The 15,180-nt window shown below is 37.0% G+C and overlaps 1 protein-coding gene across 1 annotated transcript in view; it reads left to right on the top strand.

The window, feature by feature from the left end:
* Positions 1 to 15,180, top strand: part of HMBOX1 (homeobox containing 1) — a 162,712-nt gene that overhangs the window by 15,520 nt on the left and 132,012 nt on the right. The window contains exon 3 of the mRNA XM_042780670.1: positions 3,621 to 3,706. Coding sequence (XP_042636604.1) covers positions 3,621 to 3,706 — 86 coding nt within the window. The remainder of the gene's footprint in view (positions 1 to 3,620; positions 3,707 to 15,180) is intronic.

The following is a 15,180-nucleotide window of genomic DNA, read 5'->3' as shown; positions in this document are numbered from 1 at the left end:
GCTGTTGCATTGTGATAAACGGTGGTCAATGACATGAGACAAAGTATATGTGAACTGCTGTATGGAAAGTGAATTTGCTCTGTAAATCTTCACCCAAATAAAAATAAATTAATTAAAAAATAAAAAAGGGAATGTTTCCTTTAAGAGGCATCACTGATTAATTTTTCCAGGTATTTTGAAAGGTATAGGTAGCAATGGAAAGTTTAACAAGCTATAAAAATGACAGCAGTGGAGTGTGGAACAGAAGAATTTCATCTTAGGTGGAAATAATCTAGATAGATTAATCCGCATGACAGTGATTTGAAAAAAGAGTAGTACTAAGAGAAACCATGGACTTCAGATGGTTAGTTGCAAATACAGTGCTGTCTTATCTTGAAAGGTATGGAATCAGAGAAAAGGTCGGCCGACACTTCACTTTTATTCCATTTAAATCATTAGGTATAGAAATTACAAAGAGTTGAGATTTGTATGAGAAAGGGGAATAGGGATTCATTCTCTTTAAGGAGGATGTCAAATTTCAGATGAAGAGAGGGACTAAGAGAAGATGAGACAATTAAAACTGGAATAATTGAAGGAGTTGCATACTAAGAAAGTGATGATTTTATAGGATACAGTATAAACAGTAGGAGAGGGAGGTCATAAAAGAGGACCAAGTGATCTGAGAATAAGGGGATGCATGGAAATTTGTGAGACATTGGTTCAGTGGTCGAATTCTCTCACCTTCCATGCAGGAAACCTGGATTTGGTTATTGGCCAGTGCATCTTACATGCAGCCTTGTCCCTCTTTCAGTGAAAGGTTTATATGTTACTCTGATGCTGAACAGTTTTCAGGAGAGCTTCCAGACTGAGACACACTAGCAAGAAAGGCCCAGTGACCTACTTTGGAAAATTTCAGCAAATGAAAACCCTATGGATCACAATGGTTCTAGCCCACTGTGAATGGGATCTCTGTGAGTTGGAGGGGGGAAGCTGACCTGACTGCAGCTAGCACAATATCAACAACATGTGAAAGGTTAAATAACACAGCTACCCCAGTAGAATGTAAATCTTTGAAATACATAAGAGAAGTGACCACATTGAAAGTTGAATGCTATTTTTAATTTGAAAGTACCTGGTAAAACCAGCTAAGGAACACACATCACTGCTTCTGTCTACAGAAATCTTTTCATGGTGCCTCAGAGTATATGATACAGATATTTACCTCAATCTTACATAGTTATAAAGGATCATTTTTTTCTACTTTTCATGGAATCTTTACTGAGGTTTTATAAAATAACAGTGTTTATGAACACGTTTATAGTTTCAAAAGTTTTCCAAATTCATATATTATAGATATATGCATATACATTTGATATTATTAAATTTCAGTTCTTGAAGAGAAATTTTAAAAGCTGTTGAAGGGAGTATTAGTGGTCTTATTTCACCAGATAATGAAACCAAGGCCCAGTTTGAGTAAATGAGTTGCTCAATCATATTTTATCTTTTTAATCTGTTGTGTTTTCCTTCAATATGAAAAAGCTCTGGTAAAGCAGTTGAGTAAAGAGTATATTGTTTTGTTTTGTTTTGTTTGTTAATCATTGGGAGGCCTTAGACGTTTGCCATGTACCTAATGATGGAGTTTATGAAAGGATAAGTGAACTGCTTGCTGTCTTGACTTTTGTTTGCTGCAGTCCTTTGATAATATCATACTGTAAAGTTGTGAGTAATTTACAAACAGGATAATTCCCTCAAGTTTTACCTCCTTTATATGAGTTAGTATCTACTTTAGATGAATTTGATTTAAATTAAATTTCAATTGGTAGTCAATAAAATACCATTTAATCATTTTTTACCTACAAAATACAGTTTCTATTTAACCATAATGAATATTCTCTTAAACTCAGTTTTTATTTTCCTAGAACATTTTATACATTGAAATAAAATACTTTATCTAAATTTTCTTTCAGGTTAATTTTGCATCTGTATCAGAAACCAGATGATTAGGTTATTTTATTTACATAAGCCAATTGGCATAGATACTGGTAAAGACATTTCTTTCTTTCTTCCTTTTTTTTAATTGTGATTTGGGTGAAAGTTTACAGAGCAAACTCACTTTCCATACAGAAGTTCACATACACTTTTTCTCATGACATTGACTACAATTTACCACAATGCAACAGTTCCTTTCCCACTTCCTCCTGACAGTTACCTCTTCCCTGTGTCCATCCCTCCATGCACTCCTGCCCCCTGAGCTGTCTCCCTGTGCATAAGCAGCCCTTCTTTCTCCCATGATTGTTCTCCCCAAGGAGAGTATCTACTTGAGGTAAATGCTCAACTGATATGCCTGTCTTTATGTCATATTAGATCAGGGTTTGCAAACTTTTTATCTAAAGGGCCAGATAGTAAACATTTTAGATTTTGCGGCTAAGAGACAAAATTAAGAGTAATATATAGAGATATATGAGAGAACAAATTTTCACAAAATTATTATTGACAAAGTTCAAAAATAATAGTAATAATTGAGTATAATTATCTTACAACACAAGTCTAATAATGAAAGGAATATAATTTTTTTGGAGGGGATAATATTTTGCCTAACTGGGGTTTAAAGTTTAGTGTTCCTGTTGTGAAATCGATCACAAATATTCATCTGAGAAAACCATTTTTAGTTCATAGGTTGTACTAAAACAGGCTGGATTTAGTCCATAAACCGTAGTTTGCTGACCCTTGTATTCGATAACAAATTCTATGTGACTTTTGAAGTTGGACAAAAATTAGTGCTCTATTTGTATAATCCGTTAGCTAATAAAACATTAAAGAGAAATTGGTCAATTTATGAGTCAATCTAGTGAATTTCTAGTCTTCTGAGAATTTGTTGGGTTCTTAAATAAGTGAAAATTTGTAACAGACATCTTACTGTAGGAAAAATGAAGTCCATAATATTTAATTCAGAGGACACAGAATTCAGAGTAATTTTAAATACTATGTATTCTGACATATGTAACAGGAAATTAATAAGTGCCTTTTTAATACTAAAATTTTTCATTCAACTCATGATACTCTTATTTACACAGGAAAAAGAAGGCATGTTAAAGGCCAAAGCATTTCTTAAAATGGCTAATATTTTAGTAGTTGTGAGAATGATTTTGAGATGTCTATTTATTTCCTTATCAGTGGTTTTAAAAATGAACATCATTTATGCAGTTGCATAGTTAACATGTGATCCCACAGTCTACTCACACCTGATTTTTGTTGTTGTTGTTGCTTTTTATTTTTCTAGGATTTCTGTCTGTGTAAGATATAGTCATTCCCAAGTAATGAAACTTTGTATATACCATATGGCAGCCTTGTTCCTAATGTGAATTATACACAGCATGCGATTAACCATTCTTCTGGTATGAGACTTATATCTACTGTGGCATTCACTAAAGCGTCTGTCTGATAATGTAATGTTTTAGGACTTGAATATTTAGTGTTTCTTGGTTTGTTTTGATTTCATATTTTCATATGTTTGGTCTGCATACTTTTTATTTTTGTGTCCTTTCTATGTTCTGCCCACCTTTCTGCTTCACCTTTCTTAGCAAAGATGAGGATTTCTACCTTCAACATACATTGTTGGTCTTGTCTTCTGTTTTTGTTAGGAGGGACAGCAGTGTGATAAAAGAGGAAATCAAAGCCTTTCTTGCCAATCGGAGGATTTCCCAGGCAGTTGTTGCACAGGTAACAGGTAAGAGCTAAAGAGCCCTTTATTCTGGAATCGTATCTGGTCTCTGCCTGCTGGCGCAGATGTTGGAATATTGCTTGCATTTCTGCATTGCAGTGCAGATCTGTCAACTTAGGCATAATAATGTATGCCTGTGATTTAAAACCCATTGTGTCTGATATCATGGAATGTCTGTAGTGTTTTTTTTTTTTTAACTTGTGCTAGTAAATTTTATAGCCTTTATAAGAAGCACAAATTTCTCTATTTTATGGCTAAAAATGGGTTTATCTAGTTTCTTTTAATTGCCACATAGCCATGACACATGCACATCCAACTGTTATCTGTGTACTGTGTTTTTAAAAGCTTTGGAGTCCTCCAAATTTAATCCCTCATTTCATCAATTAAAAAAAAATGATTCACAAAGATAAAGGAAATTGTGTTTTTAACCACTTTCCTGTATGTGAAAGCTTTTCCTCAAACCATTACTGAGAAGATGAGAGTTAAATGGCTATTACCATTGTCTTCTCTTTGTTCTTTATTTCCCATCCCATTACCCTTGCCACCCTACCTCCACCTTAGTCCCATCCCTATTTTGTGGTGTATATGTGTCATTCTCTATTCAGATTGCATTTTTTATGAAGTTCTTAAATTTTGGGGTAGCATGTCTTCTTTGTTGGTATGTAGCCTTCCTTTTTTGGATATCAATGATTTATAGGACCGTTAAGGGAAATTTAACTATGCCTTTGTCATTAGAGGAACCAGAAACACTTTTCAACTACATTTTGAAAACTAAGATAATGTGATAGATATGAAACTTAATTTGCTCCTCTCTCTCCTCCTTTTTTTTTAACATGCCACTAAGCAAGCAAGCCCAATGAAATAGTTGGACTTCATCTTTAGCAGTGCCTTCTGGTAGCTCTGCTACCAGAGCTCCTTAGAACAGCATTAGAAAGTTTATTTCATCCCTGGGAGGAGGATAGAACATGTCTAAATAGCTTGAATACCCTGAATCTTTTAAGTACTAGCTTTTGAAACTGTGGTGCAGTGAATTACTTGATATGGCTTTTCTAGCCAGTCTTTGCAACTCCTACCAGATTACTGGGTGGGACCATGCAAATAAGGTATATACACCTGTCATGTGGGGATTGGTTAGTTTTGTCACCCTGCCAGGCTTAAAATTAGACTTCCTAGAAGCATAGGAGGGAAGCTCATTGCCATCAAGAGAGAAGAGCCAAAGGTGGAGTGGAGGAGGTAGAGTGGAGCGTGTTCTTGGACTCCAGTTCCCTGCACAAGACCTCCTTGACAGAGACAAGCCCAGCAGAAAGATGCCTGGCAGAGATGCTTAGTAGAGAGATGGCAGCAGTCGAACCAAGAGGCACAAGACAGAGTGACAGGCTTAACCTAGCCCACAGAATCAGAAAGCTGAGTGCTTTGGGGCAGGAGGCTTTGTGGTGGAGCGGGGTGCACGTAGCTGTACCTATTGGCAGAGCTAAAAGAACTTTGTAACCCACTTACCCAAGCAGGACAGAGGCCAGGCTGAGAGGCCAAGGGCCAGAGAGACCTGCCTGAAGGCATAGTAGAGGGGAAACTGTCCTAATTGAGGAATTGTGTCCTGAGCACATTCCTGAACCTGAGTTGTAGCGTGTTATTTTCCTAATAAACCCCATAGTCATGAGTATTGTCTGTGAGTTTTGTGTGGCCATTACAATGAATTATCAAACCCAGTAGCGAAGTAGTGAGTGCCATGGAAGGAATGATTCATGTCAGCATTGTTATAAAGGCTGGAGGGTGACAGCATGTCTGGCCTCATAGGAATAAGCCTTGGGCTGTTGATAGTGACTGTTTCCCACTTGTGAGGTTAGAGGAAGTCAGAAGATGCTGCTTCCATGTCCTTTTTGCAGAAACCCATCCGATATTGATGCAAATCATAATAAAATACCTTAGAAAAGCATTTCTTAGCCATATCTAAAAGCATTAGATAACTGTAATGGGTTTATAAGGTATATCAAATATTGCCTTTTTGAAAAATGAAACCAAGATATGCTCTAACAACTTGCTACTGAAATGTAGTCCATGGAACAGCAGTTTTGGCATCACCTGGGAGCTTGTTAGAAATGGAAAAGTACAGAGTACTACCCTAAACGTACTTCATCTAAGTTTCCTTTTTAATCAGATCCCCCAGATTTAGGTTTGAAATGAGTTCTGGTGGTGTAGTGCCTAAGTTCTGGTGGCGACTGCTAGCCAGAAGGCTGGCGGTTCAAACCCACCAGCCACTCCTTGGAAGGAAGGTTGGGCAATCTACTTCTGTAGTGATACTGTCATGGAAACCCAAGGAGGGATCACTATGAGTCGGGTTCGACTTGATGGCAATGTATGTGTGTTTGTGTGTGTGTGTGTGTCGGGGGGTAGCTTTTCTGACCTTAACTTCAATGGATTGGCCATGTTTAACATTACCTCACTCGGTAATAGTCTTCATCATGCATCCTGCTGTTTTGGGAAAGAAGACTTGAAAATATATTTATACATTTATTATCTGTTTTATCACATTCCTTCCTCTTGCTACCCTATAGTTAACTCTGCCCTAGTACTATGGAATGAAGTATTTAAACCCATATATTTAAAACTGGAAATACTTTTGGTGATCTTTCTCTACATTTCTTTGAATTTGTTTCCACTGAAACTTACCTGTTACTTTATTACCAGTCATAGTTGTAGGGTATCTTCTTCTACTTCTGCCCTGTTATATTGTTGCTTGAATGTTCATCATTATTTTACCACCCACAGCACCCCTGCCTCCCCATCCTTCTACCCCATACCTTCTCAACATCCATCCTTCCTGATTCTCTTCTTTTCCTTCAAGCCATTCAGTGTTTGCTTTATATTTATTTTGCAAGTGCTTCTGAAAGTTGTGACCTCAGTCATTTGCCCTTTCCTCACAAAGAGGAATTCCTTGAATTCATCTTGTGAAGGTTTCAGCTCCCTTGTGAATGGTGCTTTATAAAACTCTATTTTAGGTTAGCTCTCAGCCAAACAATAGAAAGGCCTGCAAGTGGAACACCTACCCCAGGGAGAAGCACCCCTTTGAACAGTCAACCATGAGAGATCAGAAGGCAGTATTTACATAGGGGGAAAGCTAGAAGACAGGAAGGCATAGGTAAGAAGGGCACAGGGAAAGGATAGTCACAGGGAGGAGGTGGGAGAAGAGTGTTTATTGTGGAGATTGTAATCAGTACTGTGAAACAATGTGTATGAACTATTTAGTGTCAAACAAATCTGCATTGTGAATTCACAACCAAATCACAATAAAAAATTTAAAAAAGAAAAAACAACCTTCTTGTATACTAGTGTTACATTTCCTTCCAGTTCTCTTTTAGGACATTATTAGGCTTTTCAAATGGTATATTTTAAAATGAACCTACTATTTTGTTCCCCAAACTGATTTTCCTTCCCAACTTTGTTGCTTTTGTTAGTATTACAAATACTCTTGTGGTAGCCTCTTAACATCAAAGATTAATGCTATCTGTTTTCAGTATTGACTTTTATTGATCTTTTTCCCAATTCTGCTACCTCCATAACAGCTTTGCTTCACCACTTTGGGTTCTGAACCAAACTCTACCTTTCTCACCATTAGCAGGCAGCCTACCTTCTTGTTTATCCATCTGTTGTGAAGTCTTTCACTTCTCTTTAACTTCTACTATCTTAATTTAAATTTTCTACTTATCTTCTTTCAAGTGCTCTTCTCTCTTTTTTAAGATTTGCTTTCATATTATTACCTCTTGTTTTTTATAGGCTGCTCAGTTAGCCTTTCTCCCCTTTGTATGTTAACTTTCTCTCTTTTTACTGATCCTTCTTCTGAACCTGTTAACATGCTTATTTTCCCAGCCTGACCATTTTACATTGACTGTACTGCTCTATGGTTATTCTCCTTACTTACAATGAAACTTTTTGTAAAAAATTCCCAAGAAAATAATCTATGCTAGGAACTTTTTTTTGCCCTCTTCTCTCATCCCTCACTGACTTCATATTCTTGTAAAATTTGACTTCTTCTAGTCCAGCTAATATTTGGAAACTACTGATTCAAAGCTTATCTGTGGTCTCTTATAAAAGCAACCACCTCTGAGATTAAGTCACTAAGAGTGCTTTGAACTTAACTCTTTCATCTGTTTTGTAAGCAAAGAAGCAATGGTCCAAATAGTTTAAGTGATCTATTCAAAGTCAGACAGTGAGATTATGGTAGTGTGGGACTCACAGCACATGTCTGATCCCAAATCTAGTTGTCTTCCTACAGCATTGCAATTTATAAAGCCAGTACAGAAATATATGAAATAGCAGCACTGCTTTAATATTTTTTCTGTTTAATAATTACAAATAACCAAAGCAAGTTATGTTAAATTTGGTAAAATCTCGAATAATTTAAGTAACTATTTTCAGTTGAAATAAATGAATTTTGTTGGATGCGCAAAGGGCATGGGAACAGCTTCTTTTGACCTCCTCCAACCTTATCAAGGGAAGACAGAATCACCATCAACAGCCCAAGGCTGATTCCTCTGAGGCAGAAGACACAGATGCTGCCACCCTCCAACCTTTTTACCAGTTGTTAAACCAACTGCCCCTCCTATGGCACTCACTACTTCTCTGCTTGGTTCAATAATTTGTTGCAGTGGCAACACGAGATTCTCAGACAATACTCACAGTTATGGGGTCGCTGTGAATTGGAAATGACTCGATGGCGTGAATTTGGTTTTGTTTTTATGGAGTTTATTAAAGAAGTAACAGGCTAATGTTCAGGATTAGGAGTGCTTTTGATAAAATTCTTCAGTCAGGACAGCCTCCTCTAGGTTGTGCCCAAAGGTGAAATCGGACCAATTGCGGGCCCCTGCCTGGTGCGCAGTCAGGCCAAAACAGTTCACATATCGAGTGATTAAGAGGAGAGAAAATTATTTATTGCAAAGCGGCAATGTAAGGAGACAGGGGTCCGTACCCAAATCTGACTTCCCAAATCTAAATCGAATTACAGTTTTTGTAAGTTTCAGGAGAGAGGGTTATGCATATTCATAAAAATTTCAGGAATTTGGGTGTGAAATAGTTGATGATTGGCTGAAATTTCCTTTGCCTTGGTTTAAAGGGACAGTCGTTTTTTAATGCAGTGTGCTTACATACCAGATGAGTCACACTGGCTTCCTGTTGTTGGCTGATTGGGGCTTAGGCAGAGGGGAGAATGTCCATTCCCAGCAACTTTGTTCCTGTTTGTCTCACTGCGCATGTACACAAGACAAGGTTAATTTTGAAGTTGTTTCCTGAGACACATTAGCATGCTTATTACCTGTTTCTAGGGGAAACAGCGTGAAAAGAATGTGTAAATTGACTTTTCCTTCCATTCAGTTCTTAAGGAACTGAGTTATTATGTTTGCTTATTTGTCTCTAACCAGAGTCCTATCTGTCTTAACCAGGGTGGGGGAATAGTTGAGATTTCATCCTATTCAACACGTTAGGAACTGAGTTACTATGTTTACTTCTTTGTCTCCAACCTGGGATGCAGGCTGAACTTTGACTCCAGTTGGTTTCAAAGGCATGCCTTTCTTTGGTCTTCTGCCACTTGGCCTGGCCTCTGCCCTGCTTAGGCAAGTGTTACAAAGCTCTTTTAGCTCTGCTGATAGGTACACCTAGGTACACCCAACTCTGTCAGCAAGCCTCCTGCCCAGAGACACTCAGCTTTCTTGCTTCATGGGCTGGCAAGTCTGCCGCTCTGTCTTGTGCAGGTCTCTTGGTTCTGCTGCTGCCACCTCTTTTCCATCTCAGCACAGAGATCTTGAGTTCAGGGATACACTCGATTCTTGGCTGTTTTCTGTCTTGATGGTAGTGAGATCCCCCTTTTCCACCTCTGGGAGGGCTCATTGTAAGCCTAGCAAAATGTCAAAACTGACCAATCCCCACATTAGGGTTCCATATACCTTATTTCTATAGTTCCATCCCTGTAAGGCTGCCATGTACCTTATTTACATTACTCACAAGCTTTCTGATCCCCTTGGTGGGCCACAAGAACTTTAATTTGCATAGTTCCACCCAGTAATCAGGTGGCAGTCACAATGACCATAGCTAGCTAGAAGACTCATAGCAAGTAATTCACTGCACCACCTGTATAATTTTTTAAAGTAAACATTCAGATATACATAAACAATGACAACAACAAAAACAAAAAAACACTGCCATCGAGTCAATTCTGACTCATGGTAATCCCCATTGGGTTTCCAAGGCTGTAAATCTTTACCGAAATAGATTGCCTCGTGTTCTTTCTAAGGAGCAGCTGGTGGGTTTGACCTTCTGGTTAGCAGCCAAATGCCTTACCCATTACGCCACAAGAGCTCCTAAAATATACCTAGTATAATCATGCTGATCAATATATTACATTATGTATTTTAGGTTTAATTTGTTGGGAATTTTAAAAATAACTTTTAATGTAAGTGATAAAAGAAAATATAAAGCCCAGTACATTATGTTCTTTATATATGTTTACATTTCTTTTATCAAAATGAATTAATGTCATAATTAAAGTATTTCTTTCGTGTGATATTTTAAATCCAATATGGTCTGACTTTCTACCCTGTTAAATTATCTTCCCCATACATTTATCCTCCTTTCATCAGAAATCTCTGATTTGGCTCTTCATTGTCTGAAAAATGAAACTTCTTATAGTCTGACTCTAGCTACCTTTTTTTAAATTATTATTATTATTGTTTTTCTTATTTATTTTTGCAGTGTTCCCTCCCCTCCCCTCTTACCCCTGGTAACCAACAGAGAAAGTTTCCTTACATATATAAACCTTTCCTTGACTTTTTATAATAATGAACTAATACAATATTTGTCTCTCTGTGACTAACTTATTTCACTCAGCATAATGTCCTCCTCTAGCCACCTTTTTTTATTGCCATCTGCTATTCGCTATAAAGGAGCTCTGGGGCTGTAGTGCCTAAGGCATTTGACTGCTAACCAGAAGGCTGGTGGTTCAAACCCACCAGCCACTCCTCAGAAGGAAGATTGGGCAATCTACTTCTATAGTGATACTGCCTCAGAAACCCAAGGAGGGTTCACTATGACTTGGGGACGACTCAATAGGAGTGAGGTTTTTTTTTAATTTGTTCACTACAAAGGAGCTCTGGTGGTGTAGTGGTTAAGACATTTGGCTGCTAGCCAAAAATCTTAATGGTTTGAACTCACCAGCTGCTCCACAGAAGAAAGATGAGGCAATCTGCTTCCAGTCAGAATCTACTTGATGGCAGTGAGTTTAGTTTTGGATTCACTGTAAGGAGTACTTATGGTTAAAGCACTGGGCTGCTAAACAAATGGTCACCAGTTTGAACCTACCAGCTGCTCTGCAGGATAGAGGTGTGGCTGTCTGCTTACTTAAAGGTGTATATCCTTAGAAACCCTATGGGACAGTTCTACTCTGTGCTGTATAATGTTGCTGTGAGTCGGAATTGACTCGATGGCAGTTTGGTTGTGGATTCATTATACTTCCTCTCTAAATTTACTTAACCATTTCCAAGATTCTGCTCACTTTGATGCTTTTTAATTGTTTGTTGTACGTAAGGTACCTTTCTTCTCCTTATCTCAATTTTATCAATTCCTATTAAGATTTTCTCAGCTAGTATCCTCATTCTGATTTCTTTGACCACTTTAGCCCATGCAGATCTCTTTTTCCTTTTTTTTTTTAAATTAGTTACACTTAGTTCACTACCCTGAAGTTTAGTATTCATTTATTTATGCATATTAGGATAATGTTATCAAATGCAATGACTTTTTCTTACCCATCCCCAAAGAATCCAGCCTTGTACATGTACCTTGAAAATTTCATGGTTATCTAGCTGCCTTGTAGCATAAAAAGATTGACTATTGGTGATGCCAACTCCAGGTTACACATGTGAACAGTTGTCCATTATGACTTTGTCCATATGTGCTCCCTTTCCACAGATAATTGTTCATTTGTTCAACAAATGCTGCATGAATTTCTTCTCTTAAAAAACTTACATTTTTCTTTCAACTGCTTTAATTCAATTATTTATAGAAGATAGGAAAGAAGAGAAGTGAGGATGATTGGTTCATTGTCCGATTGAACACCTTACTGAATTCATGTTTCTCATGAATTCATTCCTTTATTGTTATTTTTCTCCCAGCCTATCCAGCTATTGTGCTATAATCAGGTGCTGCATTTTTCATTCTAGAGAAAAGATTCAACTAGAGAAGAGTGAGTGAGTGAGTGAGAACAAAATAGAGCCTGACCCTCATGATTGAACACTTGGTGTTACTTGTGCCTCGGTAAGGGAGCATTTAGGCATCCAGAAGTCATTCACTAGGATACCTGATCAGTATAGAGACACATTTTTTTTTTGGTCTTTAAACATATTAGTCAAATGTATCTTAGAGGAATATCTGTCTGAATAAAATTTAGGATGTGGTACTCCAGAATCTTGCCTTGAAATTAATTCTTTTAAAGTTTAATTTCAACTCTAATATGGGAAATAATGAAATAAATCAACCTTAAGATAAAAATGAGACCAAGTGGTGCATAACAAAAGAAAATGCTAAATAAAAAAGTGTAGTGAGATACAAAATTATAACACATGTGCTTGTTCCAGAAGCAAATTCAGGTTTCTTTTTATAGATTTGGAGGATTTCTATAATAAACAAGAAGTTCTTGGGTGGGGTCTGTATAAATAATATCCTACAGATAGAAAAAAATGACAGTATAAACAGGATATAATAATAGTGCCTGCTGAATTTCCCAGCAGGTTATTTGTAGCTTCTTAAACAGCGTCACAGCTGCTTCCACCAAGGGTGGATTTTTACCTCCTTAAGAGGTCAGTCAGAATTCAGAATTCTCACTAACAGTGGTGGGGGTGGTGAAAATAGCCCTTTGTGTTAGTAATAAATGTGTATTCTGCGCTCACTTTCAAGGTAAAACATTTTACTGCTTTTTTCAAGCAGCTTGTACCCTCTTCTAACAAGTATATCTTTCCCCAAAATATTTGCTTGTTTTAGAATTCATAAAACATGATCTTAATAAATAAATAAATGATCTCTGGGAACAAGCAAGAGGGCAGGCAGCATAAACAAGTAAATGAGCAGTGCTTGAGTGGGTGTGTGTCAGCAAAAGAAATACACTAATTGGATTGATACTCTCTTAAATAATAAATTATGAAAAGAAGAAAAATGTTAGCATCCCTGAAATTTAAGAAATGTATCAAAATTTTATTGTTTTCTTGAATCGTGGTAGCATAATGGAAGAGCAATGAAATACCAAGGTTTTAGTCCTTTTGCCAATAAATAAGCTTGTAACCCAGGGGCAAGTCACTTTTTGTTCTGAGCCTTTAGTTTCCATATTTGCAAAATTAGAGGCTTTGACCAAATATTTTCTAAGTAACTTTTGTAGTGGTAAATTTTTAATGTGTTTCTAAACTGTTAGTATGTTTAACAGGTGTGCATATTTGTAAAATATAAGAATATGGCAAAATGAAGTTCTGAACTGGTTTTTACTAATGTTCCAACTGTACATCTATCACTTCTCTTTTTAAATTTACTTTAGAATGGAGAGTAAAAATATCACATGTCTAATAATAAATTCTTTACAGATAGATATATATTCACCTTTCCCCAAGTCAGAAAACTTCAGATTAGATATTAAAAACCAACTGAGATGTATCAATATATTTTGAAGATTTTTGGCATTGTAACTGTAAGGTTACTTCTGATTTGTTTATTCAAAACAATCTAGAAGACACTTGATACTCAGTGAGCTTATTCTTCAGTGTCTACCTGCTCAGTTTAGTCTTCAGGGGTGAAAATTACAAAAAAAATTATATGAGCCCTAAAATACTGGTATAGAAATTGTTAAGAAAGACAGGATGCTATTTGATAAATGGGTAAAGGCATTGTGTTAATTTACTTCAACAATATTTATCTAATACCTGATGTGCAGGTGCTATGCCATGCCAACTGAGTAAAAACTTGGTACAAATTGAGAAAGAATCTTGGAAAGTTTATAACAATGTAGTTGTTGGGTGAGGGGAGTAATTGTAAATAATTGTTAAATTTCCATTTTATTTGTGCAATTAAAAAATTAAATTTAAAAAATATTCATGTTTAGGGATTGTAAGTACTTTGATTCATTTCTTGGAATAGAGATAGGTAATGAATACAACAGTATCTAATTTTAAGGAATTGTCTCTCTTCCTTTCCAAACCTTGTTTTCTGTTTGTTTCTTTTTTTCTTCTCATATGGCTCAGGAAATAACTCCACTGCCACTGGAAGATAAGTCAGAGGAAGGTTAGCTCCTTTCTCCATTAATTACTTATCAAATATAAAGTGTCCATATTTGAAAATATACAGATATGCTAGATTTAAGGTTAAAGAAATTGGGGTAGAATTAATATTTGGGACTCCATATACTTCTCTGAACTCTCAGGTATTGACAAGCATGCTGAATATGACCTCAGACTGGTAAGTTTGGTTTAAGTAGTTTGAACATTATAAATCATTAACTCTTAAGCTCATCTTCCAATTTATCTATTTATACCACTCAGTGTTCTCTCTAAGTTTTAATTTATGCACAATAGAATTTGCTGCTTGAGCAATTAATCTTGAAGAACACAGAAATTTATCTGACATACTTAATGACATACATAAGATATTTTTTTCCTATTAACATTCCAAGGCCAGGCTGCTGATATTCCTTCTACTTAGTTCTATCCTAGTGAAGCACTGTTAGGGTTGAGATGAGTCCCAAGATAGAAACCCCCTGTGAAAATCAGTAGATTTTAGAGATGACCCCATTTCTTTTGTTGAGGTAAACAAAAGAGTAGACTGTGAATAGACTTGGAAAGGAGTTTGATGGTTATAGTAGCTAGAAAGGTTAAAAGATTTCTAGGAAATAGCTGTGAGAAAAAGAAGCTTTTTTGAACATCTCTAATTCAAAGGATCTCTGGCGGTGCAGTGTCTAAGGCATCTGACTGCTAAGCAGAAGGTTGGCAGTTCAAACCTACCGGCCCCTCCGTGGAAGGAAGGTGAGGCAATCTACTTCCATAAAGATTTGGCCTTTGAACCCAATGAGGTTCGCTGTGAGTTGGAATAGACTAGACAGTTGGTGGTATTCTTAGGTGCTGTCGAGTTGTTTCCGACTCATAGCGACCCCATGCACAGCAGAACAAAACAGTACCCGATCCCGTACCAGCTCTACGATCCCTGCTATACTTGAGCCCATTATCGCAGCCACCGTGTCAATCCATCTTGAGGCCTCCCCCTCTTTCGTCACCCTCCACCCTACCAAGCATGACATCCTTCTCCAGGGAATGATCTCTTCTGACAACATGACCAAAATAGATGAGACGAAGTCTGGCCATTCTTGCTTCCAGGGAGCATTTCGTGTGCACTTCCTCCAGGACAGATCTGTTAGTTCTTTTAGCAGTCCATGGTACTTTCAGCATTCTTCGCCAGCACCACAACTC

The sequence above is a fragment of the Orycteropus afer genome, unplaced genomic scaffold, assembly GCF_000298275.1.
Source record: "Orycteropus afer afer isolate SDZICR_OR568_19922 unplaced genomic scaffold, OryAfe1.0 scaffold00053, whole genome shotgun sequence".
NCBI lineage: Eukaryota > Metazoa > Chordata > Mammalia > Tubulidentata > Orycteropodidae > Orycteropus > Orycteropus afer.
Note: the sequence above shows the minus strand (reverse complement) of the source record. Positions and strands in the feature narration are given on the sequence as shown.